The following is a 17255-nucleotide window of genomic DNA, read 5'->3' on the forward strand; positions in this document are numbered from 1 at the left end:
TAGAGGGAAGAGCTTCTGAGGAAAGACTGTGTTTTGTTTACTTACTGGTGGTTTTGATAGAACCGTTTGGGACTTCCAGGAAAATTTAATTGTCCTTCACTGTCGGGGAGTTTGCCATCCTGAACGCTACAAAATGCTGCATTGTAGAGTTAAAACAAAATAGAAGGAATCAGGTTTGACACATAAGCAAGCATCTGTTCCACAAAAAGCTCAAACATGTAGAGGATCTTGCGAGACTCAAGACTGCTTAGCTCTGCCTTGTTGCTGCTGGCAGACTGATGCTGGGTCTTCTCCTCTCTTTTATTTGGAATTATGGTAAGTCAGTTTTAAAACAGATAATTTGTGAGCAAAAAAGAAGCACTGCAATGTCATATTTTATTGTAAAAATGGCAGTGCTTGCTTTTACCTTAAATAAATTATTTGTTAAATGAGGATTTCAGTATAAATATTTTTCAGGGAGGAAAAACGCATACCTCAGGACATAAGAAAAGTGTTCATTGCAGCCCATTTGTAATAACATCCTTAGCTATGCTGCAGCAGGAGGCTTTTGCAAGAATACCATATGTTATTAAAGGCACTTTAATAAAATGAGCAGCAGCTTTCCTCTCCAGATGAGTGTTGCTAGAAACACAATTACTTACAGAAATCATCTCCTCTTGCCTTTCCTTTGCCTTGTAAGGTAAGGCAGTAAGACACTTATCAATAACTATGTATATGAAAACATTTAAGGAGTCATGTTCTTATAAGACTGCCTTACCAGAAGCATCTTGGGAAGACCAGTGAAAAGATTTCAAAAAGACACAAACAGCACTTAAATACCCAGTTCTTACTGGCCAGAGCAAGTCTATACAAACCATGAGCCCAAGCTCATTTATCATCAGAAAAATCTCACTGTAGATTAGCAAAATTAAAATTTTAAGAGCTAGTTCACAGGAGCTGTTTCTAGTGTCTTTATGTGAACTTGTACCTAGATGAACAGTGTCCAACAAGAACATAAACACGGCAGAATCAAAGACTTTCATTTTAAAACATGTTACATTAGGGGCTGTGTTTCATGATGGGGCTTGCGTTTTATTCATAGAAATCACCATCAGACAAGTAGATAGATTCATCATAGACCATGCAAAAATACTACTAATTTACCTTATATTTTCTATTTAGAATCTACATTTTTATACAGAATCAACTTCACTAACTAGATTTCACACATTGCTTGAGGTTGTGTTCTACATTTTTCCCAATAATTTTATTTGCATTTCAGTAAAATATGGCTTTATATATGTATATATCTTAAGGAAAATTTCTTTTTGAAGTCACTAGTACATGAGTACAACCCTACATAAGTAATTTTTTCTTTAAACAGAGCCATGAGGAAAAAAGTATATATCTAAAGAATACATTTTAAAGTGCTTCCTCGCTCCTTCTTAGATTATATATTAGACTATTTTGGGGGTCTTTTTATGCTCTAATACAGAAAATTCTGAAAAATTACTGTACTTACCTGTGGAGCTTTTCATTTTCAAATCTAATAAAGGGGGGATAGGGAAGGGGATGGAAAAGAAGAATAAATTACTGTAGTTTCATCAGTCACAGTGTTGGCTTCATTTTTATCCCTGTGAAATGGTAATTTTAGACAGCTAGCACTGAGGCAAATTGAAACGCTTCCTGAGGACATAGCGCCTACAATAAACTAGACATAGCATTAAACCAGAATTGTAAGTTTAGGCAATGTTGACTTTGGAATAAACAACTTCAGAGTAGCCTCTTCTAGAATTAATCATACATTGACAGACCACTGCTCACACTGAGCAGCACAGTGCTCTCCTACATACTGTTGAGTAAATACTACACATTTCAGGTAAGGGCAGCAGAATCCAACTGCTGGCATCACATTAGGGACACAGAGACATTAAGCCTGACAGCAATTACAGTCAAGATCTTTTGCACCAGTGTGACAGTATAAAAAAAATGAGCAAGCAAAACCTAGAGCAATGCAATTGAGAATTCTGTTTTCACTTTACCTATTAAATCGCCTTTAAGGTTCACTGGAGCCAACACACTTTAATTACAGCAATAGCTAATCATATTATTTTTTCCTGATAATAAAATGGGCCAACTAGTACATTTTTAAGAAAAATACTGTCTCTTTTTTTTTTTTTAATTGAAACCAAAATATTTTTCAGAAGCTAAACCCTTTGCATTTTTCTCCAACATTATGAGGGTTTCTTTTTTCAATCACCAGGTGGAGCTGGTTTATAATGGGAAAGTTTGGGGTTCTTTTCCCTTGCAATTTTTTTTTATCAAGCAAAACCTCTTAACACCTCCCCCCTCTCATTTTTTTCAGTTCTCTGTATAAATTTTAACACAGTCTCCAATACTTTTTAATGAAAATAGCCCAAACTGGAAGAAAACACTAATTCAGTTTCTTTAAAGCTCTGAGTGAAGTTCACCCTTGGACAGACTGCCATTTTATCTCCAGCTCCAAGTCTTTGGAAGTTATGGAGAATTTTCAAGCTGTTCCCCTACACAGAGGGCATACGTAGCCTTTTGGGCAGAGTAAGCAAAAACCACTCTGAGAACATGAGTTTTCCCCATGTAGTCAAATGCCTGATCCAACTCATTTTAGCTGAGAAAAATGACAAGTGACTTTGAAGAGGTGTGTGTGGGATTTCAGACATTTCCAACAGGTGAATTTCCACTTAAAAGGAAAAATACCAGGTTAACTGGCTAGCTGGATAAAAGGACCATTCTTAAAGTTAAAAATATACATACACACACACACATATCTATACACACACGTACATATACATATATATACACACACACATACACACATACAGTCCAAGCAGTAGACAAAGTGGAAGAGAAGCAAACATTTACAATATTCTCAACTTGGTTTTGGCACCTGCCAATCAGTACCATATATTTAAGGCATCGTGAAATGCTGTAGTGCTTTGACAGGAAAAATGGGGGAAATGTAAGTGCTATATCTTGAAAACAAGGATTAAATTAAATATTATTATGAGACAGAGTTGTCAAAAGTGAGGGACACATTACTGTGGAGACTTAATACCAGCACTCATGTTCTCTTGAATCCAGGAAAGCACCGCACTGAGGTCTGTGAATATTCCGGGAGATCCTCTGTTGTAATGTTTCTTCTTCTCATTGCTTTTCCAGCCACGAGCACATCCCATCCCCCAGGAGACCACCCCGGCCAGGGTCCAGGTGCCATGCTTACGTCGGCACAGAAGCGGGCCTCCTGAGTCTCCCTGCAAAACACAGGTACAAGCCTACAGCTTACCAAAGTGCATGCATACCACTGAGCGAGCCTTACAAGGTTTATTGTGTTCTCTTTTGTGTCATACTAACAAACCTGCAACATAGGGAATAGTAATTAAAAAGAAAAAAGCCTGTGAAGAAAGACACTTGGTTTTTTATTGTGTTTAGTCAGGATTGTCAAGAGGGGGGGAGAGAGACTGATTCCCTCATGGTTGCACATCTTTTGTGTTTTAACATGTAAAAAGGAGTGAGGAGCTTTTTTTGTTGCCCCCATGACAAGGAACAATGACTTAACCTTTCTCTCACTTCCTTTCCTTAATGCAATCCAAGGCAATACTTTCTGCTTTGCTTCTTACAGTCTTAGCAACATCAACTAATTAATTTATCAAGTGTTCTGAAGTTAGAAAGCCCTAAGAATTTTTGCACTGGAATACACTGCAAAATTGCTCTCAGGAACTTGTGACACAACTCATACAATAATTAGAATGGAATCATGTAATTAAGTGCATTGGCCTATACAGAAACTTTGAAAGAATTCACAGATCAAATTAAATACAGTGCAAATATTGTGGTTTACAGTGTATTTATTCACTTAAGTAGACAGAGTCTTGAGCTTCTGAGAACACTTGTAAGAACACAAGGTCCCGGTTCCGCTGACCTGGCAGGCATCTTTTCCCCCATCTGGAAACCCAGCACACATTATAGTGTCACCGTGGATGGGTTTCTTTAAAGTTGATAATGCTCTTGAGCACTCCTCACTGTTTAGGATTGGTAGATTGACTTCATGTAAGACCTGAGGCAGTATTCCATCTGAAATACAAAAAAAATTGTTCATAAGAAGTGCTGAAAGGTGAACTTAATGTCACTGCTAATACACACACGCACACACACACAAAAGAGTTGTAAGCTCTCTCCAAGCCTTTTTATGGTTCCATAAACATCCAGTTTTGTGTACCTGTTTTACTTGAATAAATTTCAAAATTGACATACAGGTCTAGATATTGTACCAATCAATTTTGAGATAACTCACAGGTAGGCATGGAAGCCAGCAAAGATCCCATTTTAAATTACAGTTCTTACGATCAGCTGATGGGTTTTTTCCTATGCAATCAAGCTCTTAGCTTCAGAAATCAGACACTGAAACATCTGAATGTCAAAGAACAACTTGAGTAGCTTACTTTCATATAAACGGCCCCAACCACAAGTAGTGCAGATGTATCCCGCTTCAAACTTTTCAGCTGGATCAGGAAGACATGCTGGCAAAACTGAAGAACCTGCCGCATGTGGACATGAATTTTATTGATAGGACAACAACAAAAGCTTCCTTTTTCAGTTAGTTTTTGTAGACTTAAAAGCACTGACATTTTTGTGGCATCTGAAAAATTAATCTAGCATTTGAAAATGCATCTGTGCCACCACTTCATAGTGTTTTGGAAAGAAAAAAGAAAGCCATGAGCACCACAAGCTTCAGCTTGTGGTCAAATTTTGATCTCCTGCATGCCAAGAACCTTTTTCTCCAAGGGAATATTAAGTCTGACGAAGATAATTTAATTCAACTGATACATTCTTCTGACTTACCTCAGATGTTTTAAATAACTTCAGTTGCAAAATACTCTGGAGACTTTTAGTGGTATAATCTGACAGCTGGAAATTGGTTTAAACTGAATTTCAAGACTTTTCACAGCATGGAGGAAAAACAAAGGCCTTACCTTCCCCACTGAAAAAGATCACAGATAACTATGGCCTTACTGAAGTTGAAGGCTCCATCCAGCTTCAGAAGGGCAATGTCATAGTTCATCGGCCTTCTAGGGTCAAAGTTTGGATGCTTAATGACATATTTAACAGGGAGTGTCTGCTCGCTGTTCTCCCTGATCCTCAAATCATGGTCTCCTGCAGTGACATTCACGTACTGGAGTACATTCCTGTGGAATAAAAAAGGAAAAGTTCAGCTACAGAATCTTCAAAATGAAAGGAAAAAACATAGTTGTTTTTAAGCAGAAAAAGTTATTACTAGTGATACCTAATACCTTTCATCTTCAGAATTATGCTCAGTATGTACAGTCAGCAAGAGGTGAGTATCCCCTGCAGTAGGAATAGGGAGGTGAAAAGGACTGAGAAGAATGATCACTTAGCTACACTCCTGACTGTGGTTTGCTGGGCCACTAAGGAACCAGGTCCTCTTACTGTGTTTAAAAATGTTCACTCACACTGCTTTTTGATAGAGGAGGGAAGATGTGGACGTAGGAAAGTACAGAAAAAATAAGACCCCTTCTCTAGCAGTCTCAGTTTATACCTTAAAACAACAGTGAAACCTGTTTTAGGGCTCCCAGTGCCAGATCAGACGTGCATCAAGGAAACACAAAAGCAATCATCATAAACTTTTTATTCTTTTTATTCCGCTTCAAATTTATTCATCAGACTCAATGACTTACTTTCGTGTCAGGAGGCTTTATGTTGATTTAGATATTGCCTGTCCTTTCCTAGTTAATGTAAACTCTGCAGTTACTGGATAATTTGACCAAGATGTGATCAAATACGATGCCAAATACAGATCAAATTTATAATGCCAGGTGATCCATTAGTACAAAGATTGAGTATTAACTATAAGGGAATTAGAATTCAATGAATACACCACAGAACCAGGACTGAAACCTTCCATATAACATTTCCAGACTTCTTTTTAGTTTTTAAATTTTTTTAGCACTAAGGTTGAAAATCACGAGCATGCAAGAGGTCAGTACTATATCCATTCACCATTTAATTGCATATAACCTGCCAGTTGCTACCTCTGGTAAAAAACATCGCAGTCACCTGATAATTATAGTTAGGTATAGATTTTTACTCACGCTTCCAAAATCAGTCTCCATCAACTCCTGTCACCTTATTTTATTTTTAATTATTTTTGAGATAATCAAAGGTTTAGTTTTTTCTCTCTTTCCGTTAAAACATGGAAAACACTGGTAACAAAAGAAAGTGCAGCACCTGTACGAAATTGCCATAAAAAGACGCTACAGCACTCACAGTTCGATGTTTTTCTGCACCTGCAGCTTGCTCCTGAAACACCACATCCATACCTGTCCAAGATGCAGTGAGCTGCCGTGACCACCCACTGAGCAGAAACAATGGTGCCTCCACAAAAATGCTTTTGCCTTCGTTTCAAGGAAACCTGCACATCACACAAAGAAGGTGTGTCAAATCAAGAGAACCTTTATATCTGCTCTGACTGCAGTTGAGGAAGAAAGGAGAGAGCACACGCGCGAACTTTGTGAAGATTCACGTAGCCAAAGGACATGCTGCTTTTCAAGCAAACAGCCTTTCATGGCATTCTTATGGCCCTTGAATCTGAGAGATCCTAAACCTTGCTGATCCCCTCAGCTGCGACTTGGTACTTGGATAAAAGCAACATACAGGTAATGAATGCCAAGACACTGAGGTACTTGGCACGCTGTAAACATTACTATTAATAATTAGATGAGAATTTTCTTTGGCAGCTCACTGAGTGCACTGCAAATCCACAATGCCTGACAACAGTCGGGGGCGAGGGATGGTGTCCTTCAGTGTGCTTCTATTTGTGAGCAGTTTCACTCACGTCTCTTTACAATAGACTAATCTCCAGATGTTCTTTCAGAAGGAACGATAAACAAAACAATGGTTTCTTAGAGAGCAGGACAGGTTCTGTGTCCTCTCTGACTGCTTTTCATTAAAGCAGAGTGGAGCTCAACAATACACCACTAGTGTCAGTAAGCACAAAATGTACCTGTTTTCTTCTTTTGCCATTTCTAGGAAAAGCCAGGACTTTGTCCTGAGGATAAAACCACATTTACTGGTGCAAACCTGCCATGGATGTGAGCCTTGTTTCACCTGGTTTCCCCCAACAATCCGAGTGAAAAGGTTAAAGTAACTCCATGGTTTTTTCTCTTGAACGTTCAGCCCACACTTAAAATCTGAGGAGTAAAAGCGGGGAAAAAAAGGGAAACATTTAGCCTGGATTTAATTTTTTCTACTTTTTAGTACCACAGAACTGGAAAGCATGGCCTGGAGCAGAGGTCAGTGGCATCTCTCTGCCATGATGGGCATCTTCTAACAACTCCTAACACAAACCACCCAGATTAATTGGGCTAAGAAAAAGGGAACGTACTTTATTTTGCAGAAGTTCTCCAAATGAGCACTTTTTGGTTTTATTCTATCACAAATATTAAATTTCACCTTCCATGAGCAAATATGTGCCTGTACGTATATTTATTAATATTCTCATTAGGTGCATGCTTCCTTGAACTTTCTGAACTGTTAACATTCTCTTTCAAGTAAGACTGGGAATTATTTGGGGACGCAACCACTGTTTCATCATGGCTTTCAGCAATCACTTTACACCCAGCATTTGTACTTAGAATATTTGTGACAAATGGCACCAAAATGCACAACATACAGACTTCGATGACCAACAACAGTGGCTTCATTTCTCCAGAGATCTATTACTGGGCCAACTTTGTTTCTTCTTAACTCAATATTATTATCATCTACTACAGCTAAGTGAAGCTGATAATATTTATGTATTGGTAAGGGAGTACTTTTATAGAAACAAACATTTTTTGTGATAATTACTGATTTGGTACTATTCTAAGAAAGATAGAAGGAAAATAACCAATTCTGCCAAGCAGCACTATGAAATAGAAGAATTCTTCACAGTGCACTTCCCAAACCCAACAGGAGGCACTTTTTTTCTTAAAGCTGTACAAAAACCCATTGAAGCCAAACACATCTCTAAGACATTTTACTACAAATTCTGTTAAACACTAAATTGGGAAAAATTTAGCATCTGTAAACTTGGAACATTTTTGTTGTTCTGGCAGACAGGTGGGTGCATCCAAAGGATGGAGGACCGGTAATTGCATACGCTGCCTGGAAAATGTGGAATCCTCCAAACTGTAAAATGCAGGTTACAACACCAATAAAAAGTGGCTTGCAACCATCCTCAGGATTAGCACAGCTGATGCAAGTTATTACAGTGTCACAATAATGCTGACACAATGCTGCTTACACTAGATTTTAAATTAAAAAGGCTTTTCAGAGAAATGATCCAGTGCATTTATCTGTTTTTTCTCATTCTTCCGTAATTCTAACTGGACCCACTTTTTTCCCCATGTGCAAAGATACAGCGAGGAGACAGAGACAAAATTAAACAAAATAGGATTTATGTTCTACCAATAGGAATTTGGTACTGGCTAAATGGACAAAAGTATATAAATATAATTTAAAATCAGATTCACAAACTAAAGCTTTCCTTTTTTCCTTCAGCATTAAGTCTATTCTCCTAACATATGCAAGGTTAGTTTAAAAATTACAGGTTAATACTTATATTAATATTATGCCAAACTTATCTATATTTTGACAAACTCTCAAATCTTCTGGTCTGTGTCATCTCTAAGCCCAAGAGGTTCCTGCCTGCTTTACAGACTCCTTCAGGACCAAAGTTGTTCACTGGTCAGTCGAGAGATTTCTGTGTAAACGGCATCACATCCGTCTGCACAGCAGGATGCTGAAGCAAGAGAAAACCATTCCACAGAACCCTGTGCTTTGCGCTGCTTTAGTGAGCAGCTGGCTATGAGGATTTAGATACCAAAACTGCTTTGACAGACAAAACAGAGTTTTTACAGTGAAAACAAGTGATCTGCAAAATGTAGGAAATCAAGCTGTAAATTTCCCTTTTTTACTACTGCAAATTTAAAATGGAAGCAAAATGGTTATGAAAATTGTCAAGATCTGATTTCTTTCAGTTCACGATAAATCAGTAGATCTTCATGAAGGAAAGAGGAACAACTGCAATTGTTAATTGTTCCAAAAAAAACCCAATAAACCCACATTGAATTTTAAGATGGAAGAGAGGACTCACTATATGTTGTTTACAGCCTATGGGTAACATGCTAAAACTTGCTGCAACTCTGAGAATATTTAATTTTATTTATTTAATTATAAATCATATTTATTTAATGCTATTCGTTGTGAATCATCGAGGGATCAGACAAAAGTTTCACAAGAATTACTCATTGAAAGATAACTTTCAGTTACAGATTTGCATCGGAACAAAAGCAAAGAATGAAAACTAGACTGATTATTCCAATGCTACCTTGTGTCTAGGTCTACAAGGTCTCAGGGTCCAAAACTTTGGGGGTGAAACTGCTGCAGCTTCTTTATTTCAGCACTGACTTCCAAGCTTGTCACTGCCTAAGAACAAACCCGTTAGTACTTAGGAAACTGTTAAAGCTGGATGTGAAATTTCCATCCTACCTTTCCGAAGAGCAGATGGTGCGGCACGGAACTGTGTAACACAAACCATCCCCATGAGGAGTAACTGCAGCTCACGGGGGACAGTGCGCATCTTGGGGTGTTCAATGACTGAGGGGAAACAAGGACAGTGTTTACAGGGAGAAAGAAGCCCCAATACTACACTACAGAAGAACAGCGACTAATTGAAATAGAAGTTATTCATTAATCCAGCCATAAACCACTTACCTGCACTAATAAATATTCAAATTTAATGGAGCACGATTCTTTTATATGCCATTACTGAAGGCTCTGCTGTAAAATACTAGCTAAAATCCTCCCTAAAAGTAGTTTTTTTGGGGCAAAATGACAACATGAAGTTACCATTGCTTGTTTTGCTAGCAACACTTACCCAGGCTGATCTACATGTTGAAGTAGAACACATATGAACAGAACATCAGCTGCAATTTGCACCTACAATTTCTACAGTTTTTGAAGAGGCAATACTTTATATTCCTGCACACTTTATATTTAGCCAATTTTACAGACCTGAGAAACATATCAAATACCGAAAGTTTATCATTTTGTTGGCAGCACGTTCAGCGTTGTACAAGACAAAGACAGCTCTCTGCATCAAAATGTCATTTCTTCACAACAGCAGTGTTCACAACCCATTTTTAAAGGCAACTGAGGAGGATAGGGCTCGGCTTTTAAAAAGTATCTCAGTATGGCTGCAATCAGCAGTGCCAGTTCTGAGTCACTTTGATGGCTGAGCTCCACTTCTAATAGCAATTGAAGTGGAAGCCTCTTAGAAGGCTATTCAAATCCTAAATAAGCAATGCATTAGCAGTTATTATAAATCAAAAGATTTCACAAACCAGAAAGCATAAGTTAAACTACCTTGCAAATTCACCACTTAAAGCTTTTGTCTCACCAGTTTTAGCAAGCGTTGCCTAACTTGGAAATGAATGAACAAAGTGGTAAATACAATTTAAATACTATCCAAACTATATTAAATTCATATGAAATATAATAGCATCAAATAAGACATTAGAATCATCAAGAGAAGCAATAGATCTACTCTGGGTGACAGAAGCTACAAGTCTCATTTGTATCAGAAAAGGCAGGGAACACTTATTCCTGGGAACAAAAAAATGTTTACACAAGACAGGGAAAAACGTAGATTGTTTAAGGGCTTTTTTCTTAGCTTAAGTTGTTGAGATCCTCAGTTTCCTCTCTCCTTGTAATAAACAATTCAATATTTTCACCTTCAGTATTCCCACAAAACCCATACATAACTTTCACATGGGAAATGCATCAAATTTGAAAACAGAAACACGGGTTAAATAATATATGAATGTTAATACAAATTTCAGTCTTGAACACCTTTATAGTCATCATTTATCAAATTTACATTTTTTCACAATGTCAACAGGCAAACACAAAATATATAGTATTTTAAAATAAGCAGCAAGAGTAACTAAAGAGTTTCTCTTTTTGTGGTTACCATCGCAATGGAAACAACTCACATTTTTTAATTCTGCTCAGGCTCCCGAAGAAAACAACGTTACACTTGAGCCATTAGCCCTGGTCTATTGAATGTATTCTATTATTTGGACAAGGATCTCACAATACCCCCCCGATCCACCATCAGTCAACATCCCAACAATCATTTCTATATTTACTCAGTTCTAGGTTTTTGTTGCTCTTTTCCTCTGCCAGTCAGAGGATTAAAAATACACCAGTTTTTACTCTGAACGAGCAATTTCATAATAAACAACTGAATACAAACCTTGTTCTAGAAACTTTGAGTTGCAGTTGCCTTTTCTGTTACAAATATACAGAATTTCTGAAGACTGCAGTTTTCATCCTGGTCCTGTGGAGATCCCCAATTCTGCAGCTTCTGAACTTATGTCACCAATATCATTCCAGATCTAATAAAAAACTTGGAAGGTTGCTTTCCGTCGTTAATTCATTCGTATTTTGCAAGGATGAGACAAAAGCCCCAAACCCCTCTAAGCAGTTCCATGTACAGTAGAACTCTGATCACCACTCACAATGACAGCATTTGGAATGGTGCCATGAACACAATGATATAAAACCAAGAATAAACAATCTCTGCAGTTATAACTGACACTGTGCAAACTACATCTATCACATTACTGATGAGAAACAGAAACATCCGGCCCACAGGCAAATGAAGAAACAATCAAATTTGTGACAGAGTGGGAACACTTACTGTGCAGCAGCCAGAGAGGTCAGAAAGAAAAAGCACAAAAGGGCACGTTCTGTACAACCTGCTCCTTGTCTGGGATGGCAGAACAGATGTGCAGGCTTTCTTGTCCTACTATTCTTGGTTCTCCTCTTTTTGCTGCCGATTTATCTTTCTCCTGTGTGCACACAGAGGCACGAATGATTTCACCTGCTTCCCCCACTGAGGAGCTGCTCCTGCTCCCAAAACTCGCCCTTTGGCAGGCAGCACTGCCAGCATCGCTCCTCAAAAGGCAGAGAAAGGTCAGATCTTACAACTTGGTCTCCATCCACGCATGTGCTCTCAACCTCAATGCAGAGCTGGCTTCACACCCTGCTAGCGTCTCATGCCTTTGTGGCAGGAAAAACAAAGCCATTAAATCATTAACTGTCCACAATGGCCTGATGCACGTGCCAGTCCCTCACCCAAAAATACTACTGCTGATCAATGCCCCTATGTCTGGCCTGTCCCTTCTTTTGCGGTGCATGTGGAGAATAAAATGCTTGTAAACCCAAGTGTGCTTGATGCTGTAGAAATATATATAGCTGCTCCTTCCTATGAAGTTATTAAAAACATAAATATGCACACATACAAATAAGCTTAAGACCAAGAGAAAGTAAAGAATATAGATAATATTTGTCATCAGAACCTTCCAGAATGGTTGCAATGTCCTTCTGTTTTATGAAAGGGGTCAGGGGGCTGGTGAGAAGGAATGTAGGTTGCTTTCCAGTGAAGGTTAGTGGACCAGAGATGGCCACACTGCACCATGTATAAAACCACATTTTATTCTCGTTGGAAAAGCTGCTTCATGTTGCTCCTCTTGTCTGACATGGAAGGTGGAAAATGTATTCACCTGATGATAATGTGAAGTGTAAGAGAAGGGGGAACAAGGAGTGAAGGACAGAGGGTGGAAAGGGTAAAACAAGCAGCAAATGATGTTAGAAGATCAATAGAAACTACACAGTTAAATTGGAGGGGGTTTTGTTGGCTTTGGTTGTGAGTTGGTTTTCGGTTTTTTTCTTAAAAATATATATATATATATATGTGCTTTCAATGGGCACTGATCACATCTGAATCATTTGCAAGGTCACTGTTGGAAAACTGGAAAACCTATTAGCTCAATAAAACCAACAGTTTTATATTTGAAACAAGACAGAATGTCTTGAAACATTACATTTCATAAGTCTTATCATTCATGTATTACATTTACAACACCAGCAGTTTTTAAGTGAAAGCAGATTTAGTTTCAATAGGGACTACATGTATTTCTGTTTTGACAGTTGTGCACAAATTTTGATTTTTCCAAACGGATTTTTCACCAGTTTTAGTCTACTGTCATTCCAATGCCTTGATTCAAATTATGCCTGAGTTTGACATAACAAGAAAATCAACTTTAATTCTCAGGATAGGCCCATTATTACCTACCAAAATAAAAGAATATATTCAGAAGCACATAAAAGACCCTAAATAGCACCAACACAAAACTCACTTCAATCTTAATATGCTTGAATCCACTCCACCCATCCACATTGAGAAAAGGTAACTTTTCATTCACGTTTTTCAGTCAAAGCCTTTGTGTTACCTCAAAGATCAATGTATTGAAAAGCTGAGGGAATTACCTCCTTGCAGTTCTCCATTCCTAGAATGAAAACACTAAAAGACTCTTCAACTCACTAGCATGTTTTTCCTTCTCTGCGAATACAGCCCCATTGCAGAGCAGAACCAAGCTGTTCTCCATCTTACACTGGGATTCATGTAGTTTTTTAGACTGGTAAGATCATTGACAAATTCACTTGGCCTCCTGCAAAAGACAAACCACAGAATTTCACCTCCATATTCCCACCTAAATCCTAGTTAAACTAGTTTTATAATTTGGGATTATAGCTAGGTTTGGGTGAACGTTGCAAAAAAGGTCTGCAAACTAAAATTTTGCAGTAATAATGCTCACAATGCTATCAATCCATTTTCCAGAAAGATTCATATTCATGATTTTTCAGTCACTGGGATATTTTTTGGGAAGCAAAACGTTTGCTTGAAAATTAAAGAAATAAATATCTATAAAAAGGTGAGAGACAAAAGTTTTAAGCCAGTACCATTTTGAACCTAATTTCCATTTGTTAATAAAAATAGTGCTTCACAATTGATTGCTACCATACCAAGGATCAACAGCAGCTGTTGAAAATGCATAAGGCAAATGCTTCACAAGTGATCAAAAAACCTGCATTATGTTTCCAAAGTGCTTTTAGGTTCGTGACAGCTTTAAACCAACCCAAGCTGAGGCTGCTACCAAGAGGGCAGTTGTGCCCTGTCTCCCATGAAGGTGGCTGTTGCCTCCATTCCCCTCCTGCCAGCCTCCGTTCTGGCCAGGCTGTGTGGAAAGCTGAATACCCTTCTTTTTTTATGTAGCTGGGTTCATTTTTGTAGCTGGATTGGCTTCTTGATCAAAGCTGTTACTCAAGAATTGAACGCTAGCGCCAATGCAAAGGAGGAGGAATGGATGCATGCACTAGACAGATTGGTCTATTCCTTTTGGCTGCAGCCTCCGCTTACAAATTAAAATATCTAAAGCAATCGCAAAACTTCAGCCAGGCTGGGTTTTAGAAACAGTTTTGTCCTAAAAACAGACCTAGAGTTCTCAGTTCTGTTCCAAGCTTTGTTACAACCTCCTGTCTGGTTCTGGTTAGCGAATGTGTCTCAGCTAAGTGTTCTGCAATATTAAAGTATCGACTATCACACTCTGGGGATTATGAAATCCCTTTTCTTAAGGTGAGAAGATCCTTGAAAGGGCAAAGTATCTTTATAGATTTTTAGCAGCGTAGCAGAAGTTAAAAGATACAGTCACCTAGTGACTCTGTAGTTCAAAAAGGAGAGTTGCTATCAACCCTGCACAACTTGTGTCCATCCCACACCCTTTCAAGTATTAGTCAGCCTAATACATCAGATTCTCTTGGATGCAGATTATTTTCTGAGACTTGGTGCTTTATTACATTTCCTCCCCCGCTACCACGGCATTCCCATCACAGCCCTCCACATAATTGAAAGGGCCAGTGTTCTTGCCTCACAGAGAGACATTTAGTTATGTTTTATTGCTTCTAATTAACTAAAGCAAGGACTTTGAGGGAGCAGTAAAACAAGAAAGGTCGGCTTTCCATAACGTTTTTACTTTCAACTGGCTACATCCTCTTAAATTCTTCAGTTGACCTGTCAGGGAACAGAACAAAGTGTACAATAGCAGGAATGTTCAAAAGAGCACTTGGTGGAATAAGAACCCATAGAAAGCCCCCAAAACACTGTTTCCCAGAACATTTGGTCTCTAATTCAGGCCTTTGGATATGCATCAAGATCTGTTTGAATCTTCTGTGCAAAAAAGAAGCGCAACTTTAGAGAGAAGTGCACTAAGTTCTTTTTCATTACGCAAAGCAAAGCACAATAGTTGTTACACTAGCCAAAAGCAACCGGTAACCAAGAACTAAAAGAAACAAGACCTGTTGGTGTTTTTCCCACTTTTCACAACTGCTCCATATTTCCTGAATTCAGAGCTCACTGATCTATGAGAATTGTAGATACAGGCTCAATTACTTACATTTGCAATAAGCAATGCTATGACATACATTTTCCTTTTGTAGCTGTCATCTCATAAACAGAGATTTTACCTTTCAAGGTAAAAGAGACCAAAATCAAACAAGAACAATATCAAGAAATGCAAAAATACTAACGCTTTTCAGCTAAGGAAAATCTGGCATATAGATTAAGCACATCAGTGACAGCCAAAAGCACGCTGGTCACTGAGCTGCCAAACATCCAGCATCCCCTTGGAAATGTTTTGCTGCTAATGAAATACCTTCTCTTTAGCACAGTGGCAGCTCCTCAATGTAAACGTAAATAAAAAATAGAGGTACACCAAGGTACTAATTTCATGTAACTACTGTTTTATGCTGAGCTAACATACCAGCAATCACTGTTTTTGTTCTGCGGATATCTAGACCATATATTTAGCACCCTCTCCCGTCCAGAAGAACAAAGCCTGAAATTCAATGAACCTGAGCTTACCAGGCATCCCACTACAGAGGAGTGACAATGAGCACGAAGGGTGTGAGGGTCTGGGTCTCCTCACTCAGAAGGCACCTCAAGGATGTGACATGTTCGACGCTGTGAGATGTACAGCACTGGAGAAACAGCCACCACTCGCTGCTGCCAGCTCGCTCAGCTACTCTGCGCTGCTTTGAGCACAGACAAGTCCATCCATCCATCCATCCTTCCCCCCATCCCTCCTCAATAACCCCCCACTGTCGTCATTGCGTGCACAGAGAAAAGCTCAAAGGATGCCTCATACAGCCAAGTGATGCAAGACAAGTGCTCCAATTAACAAGTACATTTTTATTTCATACCACACTTCAATGAGGACAGCTGAAATGATGCTAGTGCAATCTGGCATGGTTTGGCTGAACAAACATTCACCAAGCAGGCTCTGTAGATTAGTAGACAGATGTTTTTTTCCAAGAATGTAATTTCTTCTCTCAGCATGGCCAACGATAAAGAACAGAATGCTTTCTAGTATAACTAGGTTAAACCACCTAAAAAAATATATATATACACCTATTAAGATTTATTATTTGTTCCTCCACCATCCTCTTGATAAGAATTATCCTGATATGTTTATATTGACGGTCTCATTGGAATTTATCTCCAGCTCACCTACACAAGTATCAGCTCGTGCTTTGCTTACTGCTTCTCTCATCTTAGGGCATGATATTAGGAAATTGTAACTGGACACGTGAGATTTTTCAGCATGTAAACACCCATTCTGATTAAGCATTTCTATGATGGCTTTAGCATTTTCTCATGAAACACAAACAATTCCTGTACACAAAAGCTGAACACAAGAACCACCTTTTGTACAGCCTTTTGATGACTGCATTTTCTTTCTACCTGACACTATAAATGAGGTATATAATGGTAAGTGACAGATGCAACACTAACATGGGGTAGAAGAGGACGCCATACAACCTCTTCCCTGTTATTGGTATAAAACAAATAGGAGTGAGACTAAAGTCTTCAACTTGTCTCCCCTACCCAATTTGAGGTATTCTTGCCCAAGATACACATTTGCCAGCAAGCTCTGGTTATATACTATCTTCCAGCAAGGTTCAAACCATCGTAACAGATCAAAGTATAAAAAAAGAACATGTCTGCTATATAGAGGACATCCATAATAACAACATCTAATCCACTGCAGATCTCCTATTAAGTTGATGCATAACAGACATGCAGTCCAAAACAAAAACAATAAATTACTTGATTTCTGGAGAGCACAGTGAATACATTTTAATGTCTGATTTCAACAAGGAAAAAAACCACAGTATTACAGTGCTTAAGAAATATGCTCAAAATGCATAAATACGCCGGCTCAGGCAAACAGCAGTGAGATGATTTCTTGCATGCTTTTTCAGAAACGTACTGGAGA

General features: G+C 38.4%; 1 protein-coding gene across 3 annotated transcripts in view; it reads right to left on the reverse strand.

Moving 5' to 3' along the window:
• OVCH2 (ovochymase 2) overlaps positions 1-17255 on the reverse strand; it is a 33473-nt gene that overhangs the window by 10399 nt on the left and 5819 nt on the right. Inside the window, exons 1-11 of one of the 3 annotated variants that reach the window (XM_065839300.2) lie at positions 13411-13584; positions 11333-11930; positions 9565-9672; positions 7114-7223; positions 6354-6445; positions 5029-5201; positions 4458-4553; positions 3938-4089; positions 3074-3269; positions 1502-1525; positions 46-136 (exon numbers count right to left, since the gene is read on the reverse strand). In XM_065839300.2, coding sequence (XP_065695372.1) covers positions 46-136; positions 1502-1525; positions 3074-3269; positions 3938-4089; positions 4458-4553; positions 5029-5201; positions 6354-6445; positions 7114-7223; positions 9565-9655 — 1025 coding nt within the window. In that variant the 5' untranslated portion in view covers positions 9656-9672; positions 11333-11930; positions 13411-13584. Of the gene's footprint in view, positions 1-45; positions 137-1501; positions 1526-3073; positions 3270-3937; positions 4090-4457; positions 4554-5028; positions 5202-6353; positions 6446-7113; positions 7224-9564; positions 9673-11332; positions 12787-13410; positions 13585-17255 lie in introns of those variants that run through there. The other 2 variants (XM_071808881.1, XM_071808880.1) reach the window with 2 other exon arrangements.

The sequence above is a fragment of the Patagioenas fasciata genome, chromosome 5, assembly GCF_037038585.1.
Source record: "Patagioenas fasciata isolate bPatFas1 chromosome 5, bPatFas1.hap1, whole genome shotgun sequence".
Lineage (NCBI taxonomy): Eukaryota > Metazoa > Chordata > Aves > Columbiformes > Columbidae > Patagioenas > Patagioenas fasciata.